The following is a 26,809-nucleotide window of genomic DNA, read 5'->3' as shown; positions in this document are numbered from 1 at the left end:
TTTAGTGCCTAGTGTTGTCATTTGTATGTGGCAATTTCATTTATTTATTGAAAACATAAATTTGAGGGGCGCCTGGGTGGCGCAGTCGGTTAAGCGTCCGACTTCAGCCAGGTCACGATCTCGCGGTCTGTGAGTTCGAGCCCCGCGTCGGGCTCTGGGCTGATGGCTCAGAGCCTGGAGCCTGTTTCCAATTCTGTGTCTCCCTCTCTCTCTGCCCCTCGCCCGTTCATGCTCTGTCTCTCTCTGTCCCAAAAATAAATAAACGTTGAAAACATAAATTTGAGTGCAAGATGGTGGGGGGTTGTTGAATGAATGAGACTCATTTAACAGATTTCGCTAAGCCTTTGACTCACAGCCTTTGACTCTTGCAACCAGAACCAATTCAATTCCTTGTGAGTTTTGAGAGAACTTCCCTCTTAGAAGGCTAGGCTGTGACTTAAGGAAGGCAATAGGCAACTGGGCAGAGGGAGTGGAGTGTCAGCTGGTGTCCCCTGCCCCCCACATACATATGCCCACAAGCACCCTACATAGGCACTGAAATGCCCTTCCCCAGACAGAGGCCCTCCACTGCTGTCTTCTCCTTTTTATGGCCGATCTTAAAGTTCATGTAACACATTTCACCTATATCACAGTGACAGCTGCCTAGATGTTCACCCCTCTCCCTGAGCCTCTGTCAGCAACTCTTACAGCCTCTGGGATTCCAAGAATTGAGTTGGGGGAGGGGATGTGGAAACACACTTGAGTATTTGGCTCTGGAGAAATCTGGCAGAGGCCAGAAAACCTGAGGTGTGTTCCCCAGCTGTGTCCTGCGCGGGTGTCTGGCGAGCAGGGCCTGTTGGTGACTCCCGGCTCTGGCAGAAGCGCTGGAAGGTCGGCATGCCCAGGCAAGCACTTAGGTGTGGCCAGCAGATGGCACGTGTGTGTAGCTTGGGAGACAAAACCAGCCGCAGACCCATGTGCTGTTGCCACCTGGTGGCCGGAAAGGACAAGGCATGTTCCTTTTGCTCCCAGTCAGTCTTGAATTTCGTAACCCCCACCTCACCCCATCCCCACCCACCCTGCCCCCATCCTGCCCCACCCCCATCCCGCCCCAAGCCGGCTTAAGCAACATTCAGTAGGCAGTGCCAGCGAGGGAGGAGGCCCACCTGCCACAGCTGCCTTCCTTGTTCAGCTACCTGCTTCCTTCCTTCCCTTCAGGTCCGCCTTTCTAGTTGTCTCTTTATGCTCTCTAACCCCGCCCCTGCCCAGTAGCAGCAATGAGGGAAGGCAACATTTACTGGCCTCTTACTATGCACTGTGAACTGTTTTAAGCGCCTTACATGTGCTAACTCATTTAAGTCTCATAAAAGCTCAATTAGGCGGATGTTCTTACCATCCTCATTTTGCAGGCAAAGAAATTAAGTCACTCAGTCTGGTGCCCAGGGCTTGTGCTCTTAATCACTACGCACCCTCTAGTGCCCCCATGTTAACTCCCTAACTAGTTTGCTGAACCGACCTTTGAAGAAAATACAAAACTTGGGAAGAGAAGTAATGTTGCAGAACATGTAGTTGGCTTGAGTGTGAATTGCTGCTTCATTTCCAATGGTAAAACACACAAAATGGCCCAGAGAAGTGGTCAGGAGGTACCTAGTCACTGAGCTTTGAATTCCTACCAGCCACTCAGCCACTCAACTCTGCCCTCCCTGCCTCCTGAATTCTGTCTCCAGGACTCAGCCCCTAAGCGACTAGACCAGAAACCTGCCTGCTGTTTGCAGCCTCTCCAGCCACACGTCCCTCCTATCCTGGTGAAAAGGAAACCTTCCTGCCACCTGCCGCATCTTCCTTGGACGTGCCAGAACATGGGCTCTGTGCTGATGAGGCTATTTGGCTACTGCTTGGGTGTTGGTAGAGGGACTAGCTCATCGGCTGCTTGGCATCTGAGTCCCCTGACCTCCTGGCCCACCTAGGGCCCTGCCTGCTCTTGTTTTCCAGAGCTGCCCTCTGGAAGGACAGGGTACCACACAGAAGCACGTGATGACAGTGCTCAACCCGCACAGAGCTATAGTTTATTCAGTAGTATGGGGAAATGAAAAAAACAAACACAAAACCCTACTGTATTTACAGTAACAATCAAACTGTACAATCTGATGGTTAGTATCAAGTTAGCATCCAGCATCTTTGTGTTGTTTAAGTCATCAGTAGTTAAAAACCAGTTAAATTTTTAACCCTTTGCAGGAATTGCTGAGGGGAGAGGTCAGGGGGAGAATCCATGGCAGAAAAGCCAAAAACCAGCCTTACAAGTGAGAACAGGAACATTTTTTCCCCCCACCCATAGCCTCTTTTTCTAGCCACCTGCTCCAGAGGAAAGTCAGTGACAAGTCAGGAGTACATGCTTAGCATAAACAGTAACTCAAATGAATTGCAGTTGGCAAAACTGAGGAGGCCGGAGGAGAGGAGGCAGGAGATGACAGCCTGGAGCAAGGGAAGGGCCTCGGGCCCCCACGCCAGGATTGCTGGGTACACACCCAACCTGTCACAGCCACATCAGACCCCCTGGGACCGGACACGAACTCATCCCAACACAAAAAGCAAATAAATAAAATATATATTAACTCTCTCTTCGCAGGGAGCTGGGGATGGGCGTGGGACAGGGAGAGAAAGAGGAACAGGACCCGGTCCTTTGAAGAAGAGAGCCAATTCCAAGAAGGGGTTAAAAATAGAACATGTCTCAGAGGCCACAGCAGGTCAGACAAAGTGGGATTTGTCTGATCTCGGGTGGGTAGGTGAGTGGACACCAGAACCCAGGCTTGAGACCTGTGCTTGAGACGTCTGGGGGCGACTGAGCCAGCCCTGGATTTACTCTTCCTCCCCGTCCCACCCACACCACAGCAAAGAAGCGCAACTTAACACACGACTGGCCTTCCCCATGCGGGTCAGGCAGGGAAATGAAGCACTTTCGGGTCAGCGAACTGAGCAAACGCCTGGACTGCAGCGCGTGGCCAGAGTCCAGGGAGAGAAGAGGGGCTGGGGTGGCCCGGCCGCCGCCCAGGGGCACGGGTTCCCCTCAAAATGTGTTCATGCAGCATTTGGGGGTCTGGGGGCGTGGAGTCCTTCTGCCCCCTCACCAGACAGGGCTTTTTTCAGTTCCTGGGAGGGGCAGCACAGGCAGAGTGAGGAGTGCCCTCCACCTTGACGCCCTCACCATACTGAGGCCTGCCGGGGTGCAGCCTGCAGGGCTTGATGCCCTTGGGTGCATGTGGCTTTGTCCTTTCCTTTTGGTGATGGCAAATGAGGGGCAGGCCCCCCAAAAGTCCCTCTCCTCCCAGAGGCACAGCAGATGGGAAACTGAGGAGAGGCTGGGAAGTATCCTGGGAGGTCCTATCCTCTTTGGGAAGGGAAAGGGGAGTCAGTTTCCAGCATATAAAAAAAATTAATCCCTGAAGTCATGAAGAGTGGAGATCCTTTTTTAAATTATTTTTTCCTCTTTTCTGAAAAACTTTGTCTTGGAGATGTTGGCCCCAGGGGTCCAAAGTGCAGTGAAGGGGATGGTGGGGGAGGGAGTTGGCACTAGATGGCCTTGGGTGGGGTGGGCGCCCCTCCCGGCAAGGCCCAGGCTCCTCAGATGGATGTTTCGTCGCTGCTGCGGGCAGGCGGTGGGGAGCAAGGGCAGGATAGAGCACAAGACAGGAGTGGGGGCATGAGTGCAGCTGGGGAAGGTAAGGGAGCCTCAGGGTGTAGGAACCACCGGCCCAGGGTTAATGCAGGAAGTTAAAGAAGAGAAATCTGGAGAGGCAGGAAAGGAAAGTGACAGAAAAGGCAGACAGGGGGTTAGTCGGAGCAGAGAAGACAGGGAGAAGCTTCCACCAGGAGAAGGAAACAGAAAAGCAACCCCAGCTCCCCACCCTCCCTCACTTTGCCCGATGCGGGCTGAGCTGACCCCATGGGGCACCATGGTCTGTGGGCATGTCACAGTAAGGCAGCTGGCCAGCCCATCCGTCCCCCGACCGCCTGCCAGAGCAGCCTGGCGAGGCCTGGAAGCAGCTGTGAGCCCAGCTGGGCTTCTGAGGGGCTGCGCCCGGTCCCACCCAGCCAGCCTCACTCACTCGGAGCCCGACGAGTCCTCATCCACTGTGCCCGCCTTGATACTCATGGCGATGGGCATGACCCCATTCAGCTGCTCCTGGAGACTCTGCCGGGGTGGAGGGCGGGGAGGGGGCCCGCCCCGGCTGCCTTCGCTGGCTGAGGAGCCCCGAGAAGACCCTGTGCCCTGCTCCAGGGGCAGCCGTAGGAGGCTGCTCTTCTCACTGATGGTGGGCAGATACTTCTTCTTGAGGATGCCTGTGGGGGGAGGGGGGGTGCAGGCGCCATGAGGAACAAGTGGTAGGCCCATGGGACTGCCCTAGAGAGCCCTACCAGCCACGGAGCAAAGGTGAGTTGTGAGGTTGCCAAATGGGGGAGCATGGCAGCTGGGCATGCCCTGCTCACCTTTGTGAGGTTGGGCAGAAGGGCCTGGAAGGGGGCCCAGGGACCCCTCCCGAGGCAGGGCATCTCCATTCTCCCAAGGATGCTCCTCAGAGGCCCCATTGCCACTACTCTCCTTTGCTGTGGTCCCAAAGTCTCCTGGCCAGGGAGCCTTCCCGGACCCTGGGCCCCCATCTGGTGGAGAAAGGAAGTTGATAAGGCCCAGAGAAGACAGGCAGCTAGGAACTCACTACCCTAGGAATTCCAGGCCCTTTGCCCTCCCGTTGCCCCCTTCAAAGGCCAAAGCCCTGGCGCTGGCCCACCCTTGGGGGTACTGTGCAAGGGCAGTCTCTCAGCGCCAGGCCCCAGCAGGCTGTCCCAGCCTGGCTCTCCAGGGAAGGCGGCCTCCTCCTCCTCCTCCTCTTCCTCCTCCTCACTGTCTGATGAGTGAGTAGAGGCATAAGAGCCACTCTGATCATCTTCCAGGGACAGGTCACTGTCAGAGTCTGTGTCAGGATCTGGGAGGTGGGGGAGAAATCACGGCTGACCAACCTGCCTCTGCACACCCTCCACAAAAGCCAGGCAGCTGCCCCCCACCGGCCATCAGGGGCTTCTGTTCTCACCATGCTGCTGGTCTTGACCTTCCAGGAATAGGCTACCTGGGTCCCCAAGGCCAGGGGGCCCTTGGCCAGGGTTCAGTGTGGACTCTTCCCTGAGAAGACAAGGCCATGTTAGAAGGGTCAGCCCAGCCCTTTGCCTAGTGTCCCGTTCTTTTCTCTCTCTCTCGTTTCCCTGTTCCTGCCCCATGCCCCTCCTACTTCTTTTTTTTTTTAAGTTTATTTATTTTGAGAGAGAGAGAGAGAGTGTGTGCACACATGGGGGAGGGGCACAGAGACAGAGAATCCCAAGCAGGCTCCAGGCTGTCAGCACGAAGCCCGACGCAGGGCTCAAACCCACGAACCATGAGATCATGACCTGAGCCTAAGTTGGACGTCCAACCGGTCTGAGCCACCCAGGCACCCCGCCTCCTGCTTCTAATTTAAGCTGCCACCAGTCAGCCAGCCACCAAGTGCGATATTCAACTCCCAGCAGGTGGCTGGCCTGGTTTCCAGCAGGCACAGCACTCTTCTCTCCTTGTGGATGCCCCCGTCACCAGGGCTCACCTCAGCAAGAAGGGGATGTAGCTGGGTTGACTCTTGCCCGAGCGGCTGGCACTGTGTAGAGAGCCCGCTGAGTCTCCGTACGGCTGGTAGAGCCGCCCATCTGCATAGGGGCTGGGGCAGTTGTAGGACTAGGCATGGAAGGGAGAGGTCAGTAGGTAGGGGGAGCAGGCCGGGGTGGCCCCAGGATGGGGAGCAGAAGGGCCGAGGGAGCTTGCCCTAAGTTCTACCACCTACACGCCCAGGTCTGAAAGAGAGAGGCCCCACATCTCCGCTCCCCCCACCACTCCCATATCAGGGCCTGGTAGTAGCCATAGCTCTGCCGTACCTGGGCCAGCCCTGTGCACGCCAAGTACCCTGGACTCAGCTATATAAGGGCTTCCTGGTAAAAAATGGTACCAGGAATTATCTCCTGAGAATGTGCTGGACACAGAAAATCTACCAAGATCCACGAGGGATTCTCAGATGTTGGGCATCCGTGACTGGGTCACCTGTCTTGGTCACTTCCTCACCTTACTCTTCCTAGCTCTACACCCAACTCTTCTGAGTCAAAACCTTCCTCCCTACCCCCGTGTCCCCCTCTTCCCAGGCCACACATACCATTTCACCACCCCTTCCTTCCTCCTTCCAGGAAAGGATGTAAGGATGAAGAAAAAGCGGGGCAAAAAGCACAGAGAACAAGCTCCTTGGGCCTTCTGCCTCTTCCTCTCTGCCCCAGACCTCCCTGATCCCACGTCCCTGATCCCTGGCTCCCTCACCGAGGTCAGGGTGGACTTGGTGGTCAGCGCAGGGTCAGGGCTCGGCTTGCGGCTGCAGGCAAACTTGAGTGCTTTCCGGACCTCCTTGCTAAGCACCACGTAGGAGAGGAAGATGAAGGGGCCCTGGCAGGCGAGAGGCAGCAGCTAAGTGCGGAATCGGGCACCCCATGGCCAAGCCTCACACCCCCATCTCCATGGGCCTGGGCCAGGTACCTGGATGCAATTGCAGGCAGCAAAGAGGTAGTGGAAGAGGAGGGTGTCACTGTTGACAGAGAGCAACGCCAGCAGCCACGTGGCGCTCAGCAGCAGGAGAACAGCGAAGGAAGGCCGCAGGCCTGAGCTGGAGAGGGGGAGGCTGTGAGCCCGGCCAGGAGGCCTCCCACACCGATGCCTGCCCACTGCCCAGGCACCCACACCCCATACTCACACAGGGCCTTTCTTCTCAAAGCCCTGCCGCTGGGCAGCACAGGAGGCGCGGGCTGCCAGGATGTACAGGAAGACACTCATCTAGCAGGGGAGGGCGATCATCAGGGGACAGACAGCTTCTACTCAACTCTGCGGGGGCCCAGCAGTTTCCCCATTCCTAAATGGGGACACACTCAGCCTGCTCACCCCCAGCCCACTTTCTAGCACCTACCGAGACAGCAAAGGCCACAGGGCCAGCAAAACTCCAGATGAGCGTATCATAGATGGAGAGCCAGCAGAAGTCAGGGTTCCCATAGCCCTCAGGGTCGAGGCCCACGGCTAGACCTGGGGGTACGGTGACAACAGCAGGGGAAGGGGTGGTAGGGCCTTGACACCAGTCAGGTGTCAAATGGGCTCACAGGGCCAGGTGCAGAGGGCAAAGGGTTCCACCCACCATGTGTCCATGCCGACCTGTCCAGGATGGGGGACCCAGCCCCTGGTGGGGAGCCTCAAGGACTGAGAGGCATGCCTACGGAGAACTCAGCCTGGGTCATGGGGGTATGGGGCCTCTGGGACTGGGATGTGGGTGGGGAGAATGTGGCATGAAGGTGGACCCAGGGCCTAGGGATGCAGAACCTCAGGCCCGGGAAGGGGGTGGGAGGTACCTGTGATGAAGGCAGGCACACCCCAGCCCAGCATATAGTAGAAGCGCATGGGGCCAGCGTTGACGTCGCGCACCTCAGTGAGTGCCCGGTACAGGTGCAAGGCCTCCAGCAAGGCCCAGGAGAAGGTGCAGAGGTACAGGAAATGCAGCAGGATGGCGATGACTGTGCAAGCAAACTGGGGGCCCAGCCATGCCTGGTCAGTGACCAGGGCACACCCAGAGCGTCTTGTCAGGGGAAGGGCCTGGGTGTAAGGTGGTGCTTTGGGAAGTGTGGGCCAGAGGAAGGTACTCCTAGGATGCTGGCGGGGGGGCGGGGGGGTTGGGGGACAGGGAGGCGGGGGGGGGGGGGAGGCGGCAGAGGGGGGCGCGGTAGGGGAAGGTGAGGGGGAGCTGGAGAAGAGGAAACCATGGGCTGGGTGCTGGGCTGGGCTCTGAGTTTTGGCTGCAGAAGCAGAGACTGGGGAGCTGGGGAGGACTATAGGAAGTTTCATAGGACTAGAAGTTGTGGACGGTCTCTGGGTGAGGGGAGAAATCTTACAGGGAGGTCAGCCTGGTTGATTCCTAGGAGGAAGACCAGCTGGGCCAGGCCCAGTGCAGCAGTCAGGTTCCGTCGGATGCCATGCTGGTTGGAGCGTAGGGCACGCAGGATAGTGAGGAAGAGGAAGGCGAGCAGTAGGGCAGCCAAGGTGACCCCTAGGGCCACATATGTCAGTGTCTTCAGCGGCAGGATCTCTCCATTCTGCAGAGCAGGTGGCAAGAGGCCAGGAGAATTAGGAAGGGCAGGGCCTAAGAATCCAGCCCAGTGCCCTGGGCTCCCACCCCTAGCTCCGCGGCTGCCCCCTGGGGGTCCAACCTCTCGCCGGGACACATCCATGAGCACGGCGAAGCTCGTCATGTGGTTGCACTGGCAGCTGACGTGGCTCTCGTTGCGGAAGACGACCTCGCAGCCTCGGGCTGACCAGCCACCTGTGCCACTGACTCTGCACGAGGGAGGCAGGGGCAGGGGACCAGGAGTGTAAGGCACCCAGGGGCTTGGCTCTCCGCCCAAAGCCTTGGGGGAAGGGCAGTTTAGGCTCACAGGATGGAATGGTTCCAGAAGACACAGATGGGCTTGGTGCGCTCCTCCGTCTCCAGCAGCCGGAACTGCACCGTGACTGGCTTGTCCAGGGCACGGGGCAGAAGTTCCTCATCGTCATGGACGCTGATACTCACCACCGGCGTGTTGATGACAGGGCGTTTGGGGACTCTGATGAAGAACAGGCAGGTACACAGTCACTATGGCAGTCCCGTGGCTGAGGGAACACCCATCATCAGTTGGACATGCCCCGACCCCTGGCCTCTCTGTGCCTCAGCACTCACCCGCCCAACCTGCATCCCACCCACCCCTTGTCTCCTCAGCTGCTCACCTCAGGCTGCGCTTGTCCGGGTCATAGTTATGGGGCAGCAGCCCGGCCAGGGTGCGGTAGATGATGACGCTGGCCACAGCCTCACCCTGGCTCAGCTCTGGGTGCCGCCGCTGACGCCGAGCCAGCTCCTCTGGCTCCTGGGTCTCTCCAGGGCCCGCGGGCCTGACCACGGTGGGTGTTTCTGGGACCGGGACACTGTCCACTCAGCTGGGCCCCGCACAGATGCCCCAGCCTGGCCCCTGACCCACCCTCTGGCTCCCCACTGACCTCTGAAGACAGAATCAGGCAGAATGACCGTCGTCTCCAGGTCAGGGGGCCGCTCCCCCCGCAGCGCCTCATAGCGAGGCAGCTTGGCCCCAGCGAAGTTCCCCTTGTCCAGGCGAACTACAGAGATGACTAGGGAGAAGGGTCACAGGTCAGACCCTGGGTCAGGCCCCCAGCACAGCCACCTTGGCCAGGGCCTCTTTCCACAGCCCCCTCCCTGACCCAGCCTCACCGATGTTGGGCGTGACGATAGTGAAGGGGCTCAGGTAGGTGTGCCGCATGTTCTGAGCCAGGGCACTGGCATAGGCCTCGTAGTGCTGAAGCAGCCAGGCCGTGCCACCCTCCGTCTGCTGGATCAGCTCCCAGTGACGCTTGTTGGCCGCGTCCAGGAGGGCGCTGCCCACCCGCAGCAGATTCTGGGGTAGGCATGGTCACAGTGGGCTGCAGCCCCATACCTTCTCATCCCCACCACCGGGCCCCACTTGTGCCTCGACCAGCCCTGGCTACCCACGCCAACCATGCCGCTCCTTCAAACCTTCCCTCCTCATTCTGGAACTAGGAGCTTCCCAAGACCTGTGTCTGGACCCACACACATGGCTAGATGCTGATTCCTCCCCAGCCTGGCAAGGTGGGCAAGGCCTCTGCTCCGAGGAACCTGGTCAGGCCAGGCCCCAATACAAACATTAGTTTCTGTTAGCACCTTACTAGAAAAAGAGCTGGAAGGAGATGCTCTAAATTCCATGGCTCGAGGGACCTCCCGGAGGCTTCATGCCAACTGGGAGGTCCCCAAAGGCAGGGATGGAGAGTGTTCCCCATTCAGCCCTCAGGTTGCCCCAGAAACGGGCTCACTCACCATGACCCCATCTAACCAGCCAGCCCTGCCCCATCCAAGCCCCACCTCGGTGAAGTGCACATCCTGCGTGGCAGACAGCCCAAAGCCCCGCTGGGCACTCTCATGGGCCAGCAGCCGTGTGGCCAGCTGGTAGGCCACCTTGACATCACTGCCAAAGTAGCCAGCCGTGTGCTGTGTGGCATTGCGCAGAAGCAGAGCCAGCCGCTGGGAGCGTCCCGAGTCCAGACCTGATTCATTCCGCTGTAGCCGCTCAGCCTAGGATGGAGCCGGACAGGACAGGGATGGCGGGAGGTTAGCACAGGAGGATAGCAGTGAGGTCCCCAGAGGGCAGGACTGGAACTCTGGAGTAAAAGGGCCTCAGGAAAAGGGAGAAATGGCCACTCCCGGTGGGGGGGACCCTGGGGGCTGGAATTCCAAAAGCCCTTTTCTCAAAGCTAGCAGCAGTGAGGGGAGAGAGGAGGTTCACTTACAAAGCCTTTCAGCTCTGAGAAGGTGACTGATGTGCAGTTGAAAAGGTTTGGGGGGAGCCACCCCCTGTGTTCATCACAGTGGCGCACGGCAGTCCCTGGGGGAAGGAAGCCCAGATGGCAGGCCTCAGGACAGATACAGGATGCTTCCCGGACCTGCCAGAGTTCCCGGGTGCCAGGACCTCATGGGCCAGAGACAGGAGACAAGCAAACAAGGGCCCTGCCCTCCTGCAGCCCAGATGAGAAGAGTACGAAACCCCTGCAAGATGGGCCCAAACAAGGATGTAGGAGCACAGGGCACACACTCTCCTCAAGCCCCTAGACATCGCTGTCCCTCTGCACCTTGTGCTCTCTGCCACTCTCTGCTTATGAACTCTGTTCATCATTTCAGTCCAAGGACCAGGACTGGGGCTGGGTCCCCTGGAACAGCACCCAACAGCCCCTACTCCCCAGACTGCCTTTCTAGAGGCATAATTCCTGTTCCAGGCAGTGAGTTGAGGATGGGAAGGAACCCTGTGTGATTCATCTTTGAATCTCTATACCCGTCACTGTGGCTGCACACGGCAGGTGTTTCAGCATTTTTGTTAAGAATTCAGGATGTAGGGGCCCTTCATCCCGGCAACCCTGGGAGCAGAGCAACAGTGTGGGACATGGAGTCTCCAGGACCTGGAGACCAGAGAGAGGTCCCGGGATCTGCAGCCAGTCCTAGTGATGACAGGCCAAGTCCAGCACCTACCAAAGGAGCCTTTGGGGCAGGGAGCAGCAGCAGGCAGTCCGAAGCGGGTACGGGGCCACCAGATCCCAGCCTCGATGGCCCGTGGGCAGCTGTCGTAATTCACTGCAAGGAAACACACAGGGTCACCCAGGAGTAGCTGTCCCCCTGCAGCTCTGCTCAGGCTCCCAACCCGCCCTCAGCAGCCTCAGGACTGCAACCAGCCCCTGCTCCTGGCATCCCTGGGACATCGGGACCTGGCACACAGCAGGAGAGCCACCGACCCAGCATGGGAGCCCCACCTTCACAGCCATTGGTGGTGACCTCAGCAAAAGGGTTGTCACAGCGGTCACACTGGCGCCCAATGACGCCTGGCTTGCATGGACACTGGCCGTCCTCGGGGTCACAGACGCGGGACAAAGAGCCCGTGGGGTAGCAGTCACAGAGGAGGCAAGTGGGGCTGCCAGGGGGCCGGTAGTGGTTCTCCTGAGAGGGGGGACAGAGGATGCGGGTCACTGGCTCAGGCTGTCTCTCCTGGATGCTCATGGATCCTTTCAGCTGTGGCCCCTCTGGAGGGAGGCTCGCTGACTTCAGGTCCCCCAGGAATGGTATTCAAAATATTTAACTGGTAACAATTTGCGGTTTAGCCCATCAGTGAGATGCCAACCAGTCAGAACTGGTTGCAAACAACCAGTGAGGCCAGCCTAGAGTTCACTGGTAGAGTATCCATCCTGGGTCCCCCACACCCCAGACACAACAGAGCATGGGGCCACTTGTCCACCCCGTCAGAGCAAGGGCACACAGCCCTAAGCTCTCTCTGCAGTAAGGCCTTCTCCACTTAAGGGCCCAGGAGGCCACTGTGGAGGCCAGGTGGGGGCTGTCACCTTGCAGTGGCACTCGCCGCTTGTCTTGTTGCAGTCTGGGTCGAAGCCTTTGCTGACATCACAGTTGCACGGGCCGCACGTGGGGTGTCCCCACCAGCCTCGGGGGCAAGGCTGGTCAATCCTGCAGAGAGGAGCCCAGGCGGACATGAGCTCCCTCTGCCATCCTTGTCTGGTGCAGCCTTGTGTGGCCCTTCTGACTGTGGCTGTGGCTCACCCAGGTTCATGGTGCTCTGAGGGACACCCCAGAGACAGGACCGGTCATGCCCTGGTCCGCTTACCTGGTTTCACAATATGGCCCAAGGTAATTTGGGGGACACTCGCAGGTGTAGCCGTGGGGGGCACTGGGCTTTCGGATACACACGGACTGATGCTCACATGGGTTCAGGTCACACACGTTAGTACAGTTGTCGCCATAGTAACCTGGGACCATAAGGATGAGAGAGACTCAAAGCCCACCCTCCCCTGGCACTTTCTTCAAACCTGCTTTCATCCACCACCTTCCAGTCTGAGAATCATACCAGCTGGCTATGGCTTTGCAGTGCAGAAAACAAGGCTCAGAGAGGTCATATGACCCACCTCAGGTCACACAGCAGAGCTGAAATGAGACCCTGGGCACCCACCATTTCCCTGGATCCCTAGCATACCTGGATCACAGCTACAGGAATAGCTGTCCCAGTCATCACTGCAATAACTGTTGGCAGGACACGGATTCGAGTCACAGGGGTCCGGCAGGCTACAGCCTGGCTCCACATTGATGCTTTCCCCACGGCCAGGATCCAGACTGCTAACCCCCTCGGGCGTCTCGCTTACCCTCACACCCTGGGAGGGACGGAAGCGGTATTGGCCCTCTGTGGAGCAGGCCTCCAGGTGGTGAGGACTGGGAGGCAGGGGAGGAGGCTCACCTGCAGACAGCCCCGGAAGCCGCGAGCCACCCCACCGGCTGGCCCAGGCACTCCCCCAACTGTAATGTTGCTCAGGTGCAGCCCATGCAGCCGGGGGCCCAGGTTGCCCTCTGCCCGCTGCTGCCCGTAGTCAAGGGACAGGATGGCATGGCCAGGGCCCCCACTGGCTCCCAGAGCCAGCTGTGCACGGTGCCAGTCGCCGTCATTGGCCCGGCCTGGCTCCAGCTGGAGAGACGAGGCCTGGAGCCCTGTGCCCTCCACACTCAGCACCACATGGCCTTCCCTCAGCTGGCAGCAGGAGAAAAGAAAAGAGGGTCAGCAGACTGCCTTAATCATCTCTTCTAGCCCAATGCCGTCCTTCCTGGACCACCAAACCCATCCTACTGCCCAGCTGAGGCCAGAGAAGAAAAGGTGTTTTTTCCCTTGGGGCCAATAGATGGCAGCAGTGATCCAACAAACAGCTCTAGCGGCCTCTTCCTTGGGGACAAGAATAGACCCCGCCCAGCCATCTCTGACCAGCCCCCTGGAGGCTACAGCAGCCCTGGTCACTACCCCCTCCCTGCATCACCTGCAGGGTGATAGTGCTGCGCCCCCTGGTGACAGCCTGCAGCAGGACACCGTTGGCCTGGCGTGTGCGGAACATGAGGCTGAGGTGCCAGGGCTGGGAGATGGGCAGCGAGAGGCCGTGCCAGGCCACCAGGCTGCTGCCCAGGAAGCGCTGCGGGTTGGCCATTTCTGAGGAGGCAGATAAAGGCAGATTCTGAGGGGTGGAGTAGCCAAGTGCCCCAGGGGGTATGATGCTCAGAGGTGGTGGCTCTGTGGGAGGCAGGGCACTGCCCCTCCTAGTGCCCACTCCCCTCGTTGGCCCCACCCTCCAGAGCATTTACCTGTCCTGCGCCTGCCCCATGCTGTGCCCAGGCCTGCCTCTGACTGGGCCCTTTGTCTCCAGTGCTACCCTCTCAGGGCTCTGCCCAGACACGCTTTTCCACCTACAGCCCAGCCTGGCTGGGCCCTGCCCAGCGCCTGCCCCGACCCTGCCAGTGTTCCCAGCATTGCTGACAGCTCTCGGGCCTCAGCCTCTGCTGGCTGCCCCTCCTACCCTGGGCACAGCTCTTGCCCCCGAAGCCCAGAGGGCACTCGCAGCTGAACGCGTCCCACTGGTTCACACAGGTGCCCCCATTGTTGCAACTATTGCTGTCACACACGTTCTTCTTGGCAGGGCAGCCTAGACGGGAGAGAAAGGGGCTCGGGTCGGGGCTCCAGACAGAAAACCTGTAGCCGGAGGGGCCTCTGAAACCCCCAACACGTCCCCATTCCAGGCCCAGCCTTTCTGCACTGGGTTCCTGGCCTTGCCCCTGCCCCGGGTCCCCGTACCAGGCACGGTGCCGTTGTTGGCGATGAAGTCAGCCATGTCTACGTGCCGGCTGTCCACTTGCAGGTTCCTCATGCAGCCCACAAAGTGCCGCGTGCGGACAGGGAAGCTCTCGGGCAGGTCAGGTACCCCACCCAGCAGCAGGGGCCCTGTCAGATCCAGAGACCTGGGGGAGCAGAAATGATGGCAACGTGAGGCAAAACGGGGGAGCTTCTGGCTCTTCCTTCTCTCCTCTCCCTGCCACCAGGCCAGAGGCAGGAAGGGCCCAGGCAGGAGCCCAAGGGGCCCTGGAGAAAGCACAGAGAAAGCGGGGCATCCCAACCTGGAGCCACTCTCATCTCACACCCACCATCCCCCCTGCACCCCCCAGACCGCTCCATGAGACCCTGCCCTAATCGCCTAACCTTGCCGTTCCCGCTCCCCAACCCAAACCTCTGCAGAAGCCTGAGCAGGGGCTAAGGGAAGCAAGATGAGGGAAGGCCGCCATCTGGATTGGTTTCCATTTCAGGGCTCCCTGAGGCCCACTGTCTCAACCTTCCCTCCCTGCCTGGCCCCACACTGCACCCCATCCCTCAGCCCTCTCCCCTGCTCACTTTTTGCTGCCACCCTGGGTACCCTGGGCAGCACAGGAGTAGTTGCCCAGGACAGCTCCAAAACGCAGGGCCACTCCTGTGTCACAGCCATCCACGGTCACCACAGCCACCTTCTGTTCAGATGGACCCTGCGGGAGCCCTGTCTGACCTAACAGTGGCTGGACAGGGAAGGGCAGAGAAGAGAAACAGTTCAAGAAGCCCACTAGGTTCACGGGCCAGGCACAAAGGCACCAGCACATGCTGACACCGCTCTGTACACACATATATACAGGTGTGCACACGTGTGTTCACGTGACATATGTGCTCGACTGCATTCCTCAATGTCTGCTGGAGTGTGTGCCTGTCTAACAGGACAGGGGACATCTAGTACTGCAGGGTGGAAGGGAGACACCCCGGCAAAGTGGCAAGTTCCCACCCCCTTCCCCCCCTTCCGTCAGAAGTGTCACCCATTACCAGCCCCCCTGGATGAAGCACCACCTAGATCTGAGCACCTGAGCCAAGGACAGAACCCTCCAGCTCCTTGACCCCCTCCCACACTCACCTTATTGTAGTACTTCAGCTGGACTGTGTGCCACTGTCCGTCACTGACCCCTCCGGGCACGAACGGAGACACAGTGGTGGTTGACTCCCCTGGGGAAAGGACCCAGGTGAGCTGGGACGTCAGATGAGGGCTGGGAATGGGGAGGGTGTGCTCACAGTTGGGACTGGGCCCAGGTTGGGCTGGGAGGGCGTGTGGCTTGGGGTCAGGGGCCACGACACATAGGGCCTTTGGGAGATGGGCAAGGACATGGGGCAACCGGGATCACCTGCAGAGAAGGTGAGCTGGACCTGCTCCTGGATCACCTCGAGGGCCACAAAGTCATGCTTCTCGTTAAAACGTCCGTTGTATAACAGCAGCCCATCGCGCTCCTTGGTGGCAAACCTGAGCAGGAGGTGGAGATGGGGGCAGGGAGCGGGGCACCAGCCTAACCCCAGCCACCTAACTAGCCCCTCCCTGATCCTACTCAGGACACTCCAGAGGGCTGACACTTGGCTAAGGTTAAGGGCTGTGGAGCTAGAACGTGGAAGATGAGCCCAAACCAGAACTAAAACCAGAACCCTGACCTCCTGACTCCCCACCCTCAAAAGTGGGGTAGGAAGAGTGATAAGTGGACCCTGGCGGGTGAGGAACATCTGCTGGCAGAGCGCACAAGCAACTCTCAAGTGCAGAGCTGGCTCTGCCAACAACCTGCTCCAAGCACTTTCGCTGCCTGACCTCTTGCCTTGCGTGCAGAATGGGAGACACCCCAGGCTCTCTCCACACTCCCTCCCCCCAGCTCAGGGCCCAGCCACTCACGAGAGGGCCAGGGTGAAGTGGAAGCGCTGGCGCAGGCCACGGAAGGTGATGAAGGAGCGGGCGGGGAAGCTGCGCGTGGTCACCTGGCAGTAGGGCTTCTCGAAGTCTCCAGATGGGCAGTCGCACTTGAAGCCACCCACCAGCAGGTTCACGCAGGTGCCTCCGTTCTTGCAGACACCTGGGCTGCAACGGCCTGAGCGGGCACTCACCTCGCAGTGCTCACCTGGGCAAGGGGAAAGCCAGGGCGGATATCAAGTGCCTGAGAGGGTAGAGTAACTGGGACGGCTCCTCACCCAGCGATACCTCCCATAACACTCCCAAATTCTCCCAAGCATCTGCACCTCCTTTCATGTGCCCACCTTCTCTGAGCTCTAGGAAACCGGGGTGTTGTGTCTGGCCCACCGTGCCATTCTCACCACCATCCCATTATACTGCTCCCCTGCGAGTTCCTTGAAGCTCCCAGGCCCTTCTGTACTCCTTTTGGGGCTCAAGTGCACAGGCCTGCCGGGGTCTCTGGTCATAAGGCCCAGGTCCTAGTTAGCCTTTGGTATCCTGGCTTCCAAGCAAGCTTGGGGGTGTTCTGTTCCCACAGGGGTGGATATGCATGGAGGAAAGAGCCTGCAGGACAACACCAGGGCTGGTGCCAAACCCCCTTCCTCCCACCCTCCCACTGGTGCTTTTGTCTCTGCCAGGCGCCAAGATCAGTTTCCCTCTCTGGGGAAGAGACCAGGCTTCCACTTCGGTTGTCAGAGTTATGGGTGGGGGGTGAGGGGTGGGGGAAGCTGGAGACTCCCAGGAATGGGGCAGAGAACTCCCGCCCTGAGTCCTGGGGCCCAGAAGGAGGCCCTCTGTGCACTTGGGAGATGCTGACAGATTGGGGAACTGAGCCCTGGGAGCAGACCAGGATTTCAGTGGAGGAACTGAAAATTCCAACAACATCAGATGGGAAAATCCACCCCTTTCTCTCCCTCCCCATTCCCAGATTCTAGAGATAGGTTCTCAGCTCCTGTGCCTAGTGACTGGCTCTTGTTTCCATGGAAACTGTTGTTCGCCTACTCTAAGCCCCCCTCCCCATCCTCCTGGACAAAGACTCCCCTCCCATCCCCCAAGCCCTCCCCTCCCCTCCACCCCCACCCACAGCAGACTGAGAGGAGTCAAGTCTGGCAAGTTCTGGGCAGGAAGATGCAGCAGAAAGGCGGTGGGGTCTGCCCGCCAACCCTGGCAGAGCCAGTGGGCATGGCTGTGGAGGAGAGAGAGTAGGCCTAACCTATCTGGGAAGGAAGGGCCCAGGGAGGAGAGAAGGGGGTGTCCTGAGGAGAAACAGGAGCCTGCAGGGCGGGGTCAGGAGCACAAAGCAGAGGCTGGGGAGGGGATGTGTAAAAACCCAGGTCACAGGCCAACTGGGAGGCCTGACCCTTTTCCCAGCACCTGCGCAGGGGTGGAGCTATTCTGCTCAGGGTCACAAAGGTACACAGACCTTCTGAAACAACGCTACCCCGCACCCAAACCCCTCCAGTTTTTTCTATGCCTTCTTCTCAATGCCTGGGAAGAAAAGTATGGGCTGCAGCCCAAAAAGGTAACTCGCTCAGTGGTGGGGGAGACCAGATTCCAGGCCCAGCCTCAGGTCTAGTCAAGCTGTGAGGTGAGACTCAGAACAAGTCGCCTGAGTCCAGTGGTCTCTTAAATCACAGCCAACACCTTCCAAGGGCTGGCTCTTTACATGTATTAAGTTAATTACATTAATCCTTACAACCACGCTGTGAGGTAAATCAATTTATCATCTCCATTTAAAAATACCGAGACACAGAGAGGTTAAGTAACTTGCCCGAGGTCACACAACTACTACTAGTGGCAAAGCTGGAATATAAACCCGAGCCGGCTGCCTCTAGAGCAGGCGCTGACCTCACTTACTACGCTGCCTGGGATGTGGGTGGGGAGTGCTGGGAGAAGGTGGGCTCCCCCCTCCTCCCTCCCCAGTAGATCGCTGTAGAGGAGCAAGTGGGATCTGCAGATGGCCAGTGTAACTTGTGCCTGCCTTATTCTGGAAAAGAACGAGGCAGCCCCGGTGCTTAACCTGATCTGTGCTCGCACTGAAGCGTTAGCCCTCCAGAATACCTCCCCCCGACCCCCTCCAGCTCACCCGTGTAGCCGTCGCGACAGAGGCAGGTGTAGCCGCCCTCTCGGCTGCGGCAGCGCCCATGGGGGCCGCAGGGCCGCGAGTAGCAGAGGTCCACCTCGGTCTCGCAGTAGTCGCCCGTGAAGCCCGGTGGGCAGCGGCAGCGCAGCCCCCCAACGGGATGGATGGGCCGGAAGAGCACCGAGGAGGAGGCGATGAAGGGCGCGGAGGAGTCAAAGCGCAGCACCGACACGCAGCGCATGTAATTCTCGCAGGGCTCGCGCAGGCAGATGTTGTCGTCGAAGGGCAGCACGCGCTGCGCCGAGATGGCCGTGAGCAGACTGCGGTTCAGGTACAGACGTTCCTGCAGGTCCTCGGAGGGCAGGAAGGGCGGCCCGCCCCCCGGCCCAGGCGGCTGGCCCACCGACAGGCTCACATTGAGGATGTGGCCACCGGGGGCGTCGGTGTCCCGCTGCACGTTGAAGACCACCACGTGGTCTGGGGGTGTGGCCAGCGTGGCGGCCACCGCCTGGATGAAGAGACCCAGTAGGGGGGACAGGAAGCGCTCTGGCGACATGTCCTCCAGGCGCAGTGTGATGCTGTGCGTGAGCATTTCGTCCGTGATGATGGTGACACGCAGTGCGCACTGGGCAGTAACACTGTGCACGCCGTCTGCGGATAAGTGACATGGGTCAGGACCCGGCACAGGGCTGGGAGGGCAGGGGTGCCAAGCCGGAGACCTAGCTTTGGGCAGGAGCACCCCAAGAAGGGAGCGGGAGCCGAAATCCAGCCCACACACTACTGAATTGCCCAGCTGCCACAGTGGCAAAAAGTGCCTAAGAGACTACATGTAGGGAAGTCACACCTTGCTGGATCGGCCCCCACCCACACTTAAGGTGATTCCATTTTTCACAAGTTCTCTTTGCATACTTTACAAAAACCCTGCACTGTGAAGAACGGCATGTCTTTTAATGTTTGTGCACCTTTCCCTGTCCAAGCCATGACTCTTACTCTCTTACACCAAATTCGGGACTTCCCTGCACAAGAACCCAATTTTGCCTATTTCTTACCTTTCTACAGGGCCCAGAGCACCATGAGATACCCACAAAAATGATCATCCTACCCCCTCAGCCTCTATACCTCGACACTACCATAACCCTGACCCTGGCGTGCTCCCTCCTCCCCCACCGAGGCAGAGTGAGGGGTGAACTGGGTCAGTGGGCCACCCAGTCCCCCTCCCACTGAGCCCCATGGCTGCTTAGGCGAAGGCCTGCTATCCCCATAGCAACGCCCCACACAAAGCATTCTTCCCGCCCAACTCTCTGGGCTGCTGAAGATAGCCTGGGGAGGCCTCACCCCAGGAAATCCAGCTGAGCCACCTTTCCAGGGGCTGCACCACCCATTGCCCTGATGCTGTGAGAGATGGGGGTGGGGGGCAGAGATGGAAGGGCCTGGGCAGCTCTCCAACCTGAAACCCCAGAAAAGCCCCACTAGGCTGATCTCCCCTCCGGCCTTGGGCCTCTAGCTATTCATCGCCCGCTTGGCTCACTGCATTGCACCCAAATGCTTGCTACACCTGCAGGCCACACACTCACTTATAAACAGCTAGGTGCTAACACACTCTAGTGTCTCACTCCACCCACACTCTAAGCCCAGAAATACCATGCACACCTGAATGCACATATACGTGACACTGGATTTTATTTAGTTCGAAAATGAAAGCCGGAGACCAGTGGGGAGGAGGAAATGGCTTGGCAGGGCTGTAAAGGGTATTCATTTTTTAAATTTACTACAATGTCCTACACATAGTAGGTGTTCGGTAAATGCTAAGATGCTGATGTCTCCATAGTGAGGAAATGATCTTTTAAACACAGCAGGAGGGGCCCTGAGTTGATATTAAGAAGGCACCCCTAGTGGGAACAGGGCAGAAGATGGTGTTTCTGGGGTGGGGTGGCATTATGGGAGGGACCTGGGAATAGATTCTGCTTCTCTGCCGTACCTACGTACCTACGGGAGGTGGCTAACTACACCAGGCAGCTCAGCTCAGCCAGGGAAGGCTGAAGGCAGACACCCATCTCAGCCATGGCTTTGGTCCACCCACCTGCCCTCCAGCCTCATCGCAGAGACTGCCAAAACCTGCCTGCTCTCACCAGCAAGCTTGCCTGTCATTCCCCACTTCTGCTCCTCCTACTCTCGTCTAGAGCTACCGAACACGCTGTGCCTTCCCACCTGGCCTACCCACAGTCCTCCTACTATTCTAACCTGCCCCAAGCTCACCTACTCCAGGAGGCCTGCCCAGATTTATGACCTCAGGCTCTACTTTTCTCCCTCTTTCAGACCACCCTGCACTGAGGTGGGGAGCTGGCACAGGGCTCTCAGGCACTTGGTGCCTCTGCCCAGCGATTCCTTGATGGGATAGTCCTTCCAGGCAGAAAGCTGCCGAAGAGTCCACACAGAGCCCCTAACTGATTAGGGAGCGGAGGGGGCAGTCAAAGCCAGTGAGCAAGAGAAACCTCACCACCACTCAGCCCCGGGAACAAGCACTCCTCCCTGTGTCTCCCCACTGCCGTCCCAGGCCCCGCCCATGCCCCTCACCCAATGTGTCTCTGTTGCTTCCCATCTGGTCTACCATCTGTGACCACCTGCCCCCTCTTCTGTTGTCCCTCATCCCCAGCAGTCAACTTACTGCTCAGTCCTTCCTCTTTGTTCCTCTCCCTTGCCTTGACCTAGGTCACCCCTCAGGTGTCAAGGCAGGGTGGGAACAGGGATCCCAGGTCCCAGACTGTGGCAGAATCAGACTCCAAACCTGTCTTCCCCTGGCAGATGTGCCACTGGAAGCGGTAGGCCTGGAGGGGGAGTGGGTGGGGGTCTGCCGCTCTGGGAGCTGACCAGACCACGCACAAGAGTTCCCGTGTGTTCCAGCAGAGTAAGAAAGAGGCAGGGAGAATTGGGGCCTCAGAAGAGCCATCCAGCCCAAGCTGGGGCAGCTTCAGCCACAGGGACAAGAGGCAGGGAAGTCAGAGGGGCATGAACGTGGAGACCAAACAGGGGAAAACAAAGACCCAGAAAAAGAGCCAGCAATGGAGAAAGTGGGAAAGGAGGAGAGAGCTACACAGGAGATCAGGAGAGGGCAATGAAGTGGGGCAGAGCAGGAGGGCCCCGTGGGCAGGGGCGGGTAAGAAAGAGAGACAAAGAACAAGAGAAGGAAAACAAAGGGGCAGTGGGAGTCAGTTCCCCCTCACCCCAGCCTCCCTTAACTTTGGGGTTGCCGTGGTGACTGCCTCCAAGGGTCAGGGCTTAAGGGACATGGTGGGGCCAGGGCTGGAGGGCCAGCCTGAGGCCTTCCCTTCTGTTCTCAGGGAGCTGTGGTCAGGGGTTCTGCCCAGGTAGGAGCCTGAAGGCTGGGTGGGGCCTCCTCAGTGTCCTGCCATACTCGCCTAGGACAGGCTGTGGGGAGGACAAGAAGCAGAGGCCCTTCTTTTCCATCCCTCCCCACAGCTTGCTTCTCCCAGCAGAAAAGGGTACAGGATACAGGAGCTCGAGCCCTTCACATCCTCCTCCTGGAGGGAAACTGAAGCTTCAAGAGGCACAGAGCCTTGTCCATGACCTCTAAAATCTCTTATCCCCTGGCTCCCGTGGCCACCTAAGGGAGTAGGGCAGGGGAGGCATCTGTCCAGGAAGGACCCAGAGCGGGGAGGGGGCTGACCACACCCTGCATCTCACAGGTCTTTGATTGCCCTCTAGGCCCAGACTCCCTGAGGTGGCAATAGAGGGGTGCCAGACTCTTTTCTTCTCCTCCCTTATGTGTCTGGAATGGGGTATCCTGGGCCATCCATCCCTAGGGTGTCTCTAACAAGGGGCCCTCATGGGGGTGCCAGTTGTTCCCAGGCTTGGGGAAGGGACTCGGCAACCTGGGGCTGACCCCCTCCCTGCCACTGCCAATCACTCCTCATAGCTGACAGAGAAGACAGAATGCCGCCCCCCCCCCCCCAACTCTCCTCCCCCAACCCTCTGTCCAGGGAGTCTGCAGGCTGAGCGCTTGGCCAAGCAGCAGGAATGCCTAGCCTGGGTCCTGGCCAGGCTCCCACGCCCCAGGACTCTGTTCTCTCCCCACCGGAGCAGGGGGCTCTACCCTCAAAGACCACCAGTCCCCTCACTCATCCTGGTCTCCATACCTCATTCCTTGAGTCCAGGCTGGTCACAGACAGCAAGGAAGGCCTAGCATCCTAAGAAGAGCCCACGGGGTGGCAAGGCAGCCCAGGAGGCCTCAGCCTGGCCCTGGCTTCACCGCAGCCCCTCCCCCAAGCTGGACCCCGAACCATGGCCTCTGACAGTGGGGTCTGTTTGGACAGAGACAATGAGCTCTGGCTTCACTTCCTGCGGGAGCTCTGAAGGGGTAGCCAGGCCAGGCTCTTTCTGCCTGGAGGGAAAAGAATGCACTAGACAAAGTCCCCCTCAGCCAGTCTGGGGCTCAGCCGGGAGCCAGAAGGGGCCAGAAGAGGCCCGACAGCAGGGTCCTGACCCCTCGGCGGCAACCCTGTGCCCCACAGCCCTCTGCTCTGTCAGAAGGCTGTTATGAGATCACAAGAATACCCTGCCGGGCGTGAAGGGGTGCTGAGGGGACCGGCTCACCTCCCTGCCCCACACACAACACAGTCCTCTCTACCCCTCCCCCAGCTCTCCTGGCCCCCCAGTCTTCCACGTGCCTTTTTTCTTTTCTTTTCTTTTTTTTCCTTACAATTCTTGGCAGCCATAGCCAGGGCAGCCTCGCCACACTTGCCCTGCCACGTCACAGGGTGGTAGGCAGGGGGCAGCCAACCGAAGCAGCCCAGCCCAGCCTGGGGTGGCAGGCGGGGCCTGCACCAGCTGCCAGGATTCCCAGGGCTCCTTCCCAAGCTGCTTCTCACCCCTCAACCTCTGTGCCAGCCTCTGGGCAGAGAGGTGAGTCCAAGGCTTCTCCCTGGACGGCTGCCCAGGGCCTCCTCCAATGGCCGCCCCCACCTGACACCACCTGGGCCCTTCCTTACCTGACACTAGCACGCTCATGATGGCCTCCAGAGGCCGGTTGTTGTCCAATGCCCGGCTCAGCCTCAGTTCGCCTGTGGAGGCATTGAGCAGGACGAGGCTGAGTTCATTCCCCCGCTCAAAGCTGTAAGTCAGGCTGTCTGAGATGTCAGGGTCATGGGCAGGCACACGGCCAATGGCACCCCCAGGGAAACTGCTTGAGCGGTTGGTGACATAGTTGTTGAAAAGGATCTCAAAGTTGCCCAGCACTGGTGGGTTGTCGTTGCGGTCAAGCAGGCGGACGTGGACAGTAGCCCGGCTCACCAGGGGAGCCGACGTGGCCTGGATGACCAGGATGTATTCAGGCCGGTCTTCATAGTCCAAATCCACCAGAGCGGTCAACTCCCCAGAGAAGATGTCCAGTTGGAAGACCTCAGGGATGTTGCCCTCCACTATCTGGTACATGATCTGGGCATTGGTGCCTTCGTCAGGGTCAGTGGCTGTGACCCGGGCCACAGCCAACCCGATGGGGCTGTTCTCTTCCACAAACACATCAAACTCGTCCTGCTCAAAGACGGGTGGATTGTCGTTCACATCCAACACAGTGACCGTCACTTCCATAGGCGTGCGGGCGGGAGGCATCCCCTTGTCCACTGCATATGCCCGCAAAATGTACTGGGCCACATTCTCACGATCCAGCCTCCGAAGCGTTCTCACGATGCCTGATGTGGACTCTACGATAAAGTCACCATCTCCATCATCACCCCCTTGGAAGGTGTAGAAGACCCTGCCATTAAGGCCAGAGTCACGGTCAGTGGCCGAGATCTGCAGCACACTGGTGAAGGGGGGCACATCCTCATAGACGCTGCCCTGGTAGGAGTCACGAAGGAACTGAGGGGCATTGTCATTCACATCATTCACCAGTATCTCCAGGTAAGTTGTGTCAGACTTCTGGGGAATGCCATTGTCCCGGGCGGTGATGGCCAGGGTATAGGACACTTGATCCTCGTAGTCCAGCTCAGCCTGGGTGGTGACAGCCCCTGTATCTGCATCAATGCGGAACTGAGGGATGCTGTCCTCCATAAAGTAGGTGATGCGGGCATTCTCACCTGTGTCCTCGTCCGTGGCACTGATCAGCACCACCGTGGTGCCTGCTGGCCGGTCCTCATTAACATTCACCGTATAGTGGGAGCTCTGAAAGACGGGACGGTGGGTGTTGGCATCAGTGACGTTCACTACCACCTGTGCCGTGTCCTGCCGTGTGCCGTCAGAGGCAGTGACAGCTAGCACGTATTGCCGCTCAAGTTTGTAGTCCAATGGCAGCGCGAGCGACACCAGCCCACCACCACTCTGGCTGGTGATGGAAAAGCGGTTACGGGTGTTGCCACTGGTGATCTGGTAGGTGATGACGCTGTGGGCATCACGGTCCACAGCCGACACTGTCACCACACTGGTGCCCACAGCTGCATCCTCATTGAGTCTCACCGTGTACTCTGGTTGGGTAAAGGTGGGGTTGTTGTCGTTGACATCCAGGATGGTCACACTGACACTAGCTGAGGCAGTGAGCACTGGGGTGCCATGGTCTCGGGCTTCTACCCCAAAGCTATAGAAATCAACCTCTTCCCGGTCCAGCTCAGCTGCCACAGAGATCCAGCCTGTGCCATTGTTGATGGCAAAGGGAAAGTCATGCCCAACCCCGGCAAGGCGGTATTCCAGGCGGGCATTGTCACCAGCGTCGGCGTCAATGGCCTGGACATGGAGGACCAGGTAGCCTAAAGGGACACTCTCCAGCACAGTAGCCTGGAAAGGGGTGCTAACAAAGATGGGGGCATTGTCATTAATATCCAGGACTTGCACTGTCACCAGGCCAGAGACGTTGGAGAGCGGGGGGCGGCCACCATCCTGTGCTCTAACCCGTAGGGTATACTCCTTGGTTGTCTCATAGTCAAGAGGGCTCACCACATCCAGAGCTCCAGTCTGGGCATCCAGGTAAAACTGTCCCCGAGCGTTGCCACTCATGATGCTGTAATGCACCAAGGCATTACTGCCCTTGTCTCGATCTGAGGCTGTGACCCGGAGTACCGGGGCCCCTGGGGTCACATCCTCACGCACCTGGACCACGTAGCGCTTCTCACTGAACTGAGGGGCATTGTCATTGTCATCCTCCACAGATAGGAACACAGCAGCTGTGGCACTCCGTGGACCGGGGTCCCGGCCCTGGTCACTTGCCTCCACTGTCAATTGGTAGGATTCTACTTCTTCCCTATCCACAGGGCCACGAGTTCGAATCACCCCAGAGCGAGGGTCAATCTCAAAGACTTCAGAGGGGCTGCCACTGGGGCCCTCTAGTAGGCGGTACAGAATATTGGCATTGGGAGGGGCGTCACCATCTGTGGCTCTGACCGTGAGCACCTCATAGCCAACCTCCAGGTTCTCCCTGAGGCTCTCCTTGTACTCCTGCTGCTCAAAAACAGGGTCGTGATCATTGGTGTCAGTCACCAAGATGGTAAGTGTGGCCAGGGCACTGCGTCGGGGCATGCCATGATCCTGTGCCGTGACCCTGAAGACATGGGTGCTCTTGGTCTCACGATCTAGCTCCTCGGCTGTAGTTACAGCCCCCGTGATCGGGTCCAGAGAAAAGAAATGTTTGGAGCGGCTATCAAAGAGGGCATCCATGGTGTACTCAAGCCGGCCTGCCTCACCCTCATCTGGGTCAATGGCCCGCAGGGATGCCACAGGGGTACCAGCTGGCTGGTTCTCAGGCACTGTGGCCTGGTAGCTGGGGGGCTGAAACTGGGGGGCTGTATTCACATTCCTTTTCCGACGCCCGCCCATGGACTCTTCTGCTGACCTTTCCCCTGCCCTGAGCCCCGGGGTCTGCACCAGCTTGCAGGACTGGCATCTCAGCCGTGGGGCCTTTAAGCACGGGTGTTCCTGGGGCAGGGTGAGCTTGCCCTGGGGGGAAACGTGGCCTCCAATGCCCAGGAGACGACAGCTCCATGGACAGCCTTCAGGCGCTGGCGGCAGGGGGATGTGGGCTCCGGATTCTGGACACCAGACCCTCAGACCGTCGTGATGGGGCACCAGGTGGCCAGTCAGCTCCGTCCCTGCATCCCTGCAGCGGCTGGTGTAGAGCCAGAGGTTGGAGGCTGAGGCTGGACAGAGCCAGCCTACGGGGGCGCAGGCCCCTGAGGAGCCACGTCCCCCGGGCCCCAGGGAACGACAGGGCCCCACTTGGTCTCCCAGCAGTGGCGGCAGTAGCAGCAGCAGCAGCAACAGCAGCAGCAGCGGCGGCGGCGGCGGCGGCGGCAGTAGCGTTGGAAGGGGGTCGCGGGCTGCCCGGCTCTGCATCTCTCCCTGCTCCCGGCCGGCCGGGTCAACGGCGGCGGCGGCTCCTCCTCCGGCTCCAGCCGGCCCCGCCGCGCCTCATGCCCAGGCCGGGGCGCCAGTCCCCGGGGGCCACTCGTGCGCCC

The 26,809-nt window shown here is 59.1% G+C and overlaps 1 protein-coding gene across 7 annotated transcripts; it reads right to left on the bottom strand.

Annotated features, from left to right (window-relative positions):
- Positions 1–277: 277 nt before the first annotated feature.
- On the bottom strand, positions 278–26,809 carry CELSR2 (cadherin EGF LAG seven-pass G-type receptor 2). Of its 7 annotated transcripts, none has more exons than XM_043575763.1 (34): positions 23,360–26,809; positions 18,357–19,004; positions 16,217–16,439; positions 15,687–15,802; positions 15,422–15,510; positions 14,881–15,038; positions 14,290–14,453; positions 14,015–14,140; positions 13,484–13,650; positions 12,916–13,203; positions 12,658–12,832; positions 12,292–12,433; positions 12,014–12,134; positions 11,432–11,615; positions 11,154–11,255; positions 10,421–10,515; positions 9,996–10,205; positions 9,330–9,513; positions 9,101–9,229; positions 8,834–9,014; positions 8,506–8,673; positions 8,281–8,407; positions 7,966–8,166; positions 7,429–7,603; positions 6,996–7,108; positions 6,786–6,865; positions 6,572–6,698; positions 6,359–6,481; positions 5,604–5,731; positions 5,064–5,152; positions 4,764–4,958; positions 4,465–4,635; positions 4,083–4,317; positions 278–969 (listed from the first exon to the last, which is right to left on the bottom strand). In XM_043575763.1, the coding sequence occupies exons 1-34, from the start codon at positions 26,685–26,687 to the stop codon at positions 684–686; spliced, it is 9,048 nt and encodes a 3,015-aa protein (XP_043431698.1). In that variant the 5' UTR covers positions 26,688–26,809; the 3' UTR covers positions 278–683. The 7 variants fall into 7 exon arrangements, 4 of the variants coding, with proteins under 4 accessions (XP_043431698.1, XP_043431699.1, XP_043431700.1 ...); XR_006296690.1 differs by having other exon boundaries at positions 857–969; positions 4,465–4,499; positions 4,773–4,958; XR_006296688.1 differs by lacking the exon at positions 278–969 and adding an exon at positions 2,015–3,762 and having other exon boundaries at positions 4,465–4,499; positions 4,773–4,958.

This window comes from Prionailurus bengalensis, chromosome C1, assembly GCF_016509475.1.
Source record: "Prionailurus bengalensis isolate Pbe53 chromosome C1, Fcat_Pben_1.1_paternal_pri, whole genome shotgun sequence".
Lineage (NCBI taxonomy): Eukaryota > Metazoa > Chordata > Mammalia > Carnivora > Felidae > Prionailurus > Prionailurus bengalensis.
This window is presented reverse-complemented; position numbering and strand designations above follow the sequence as displayed.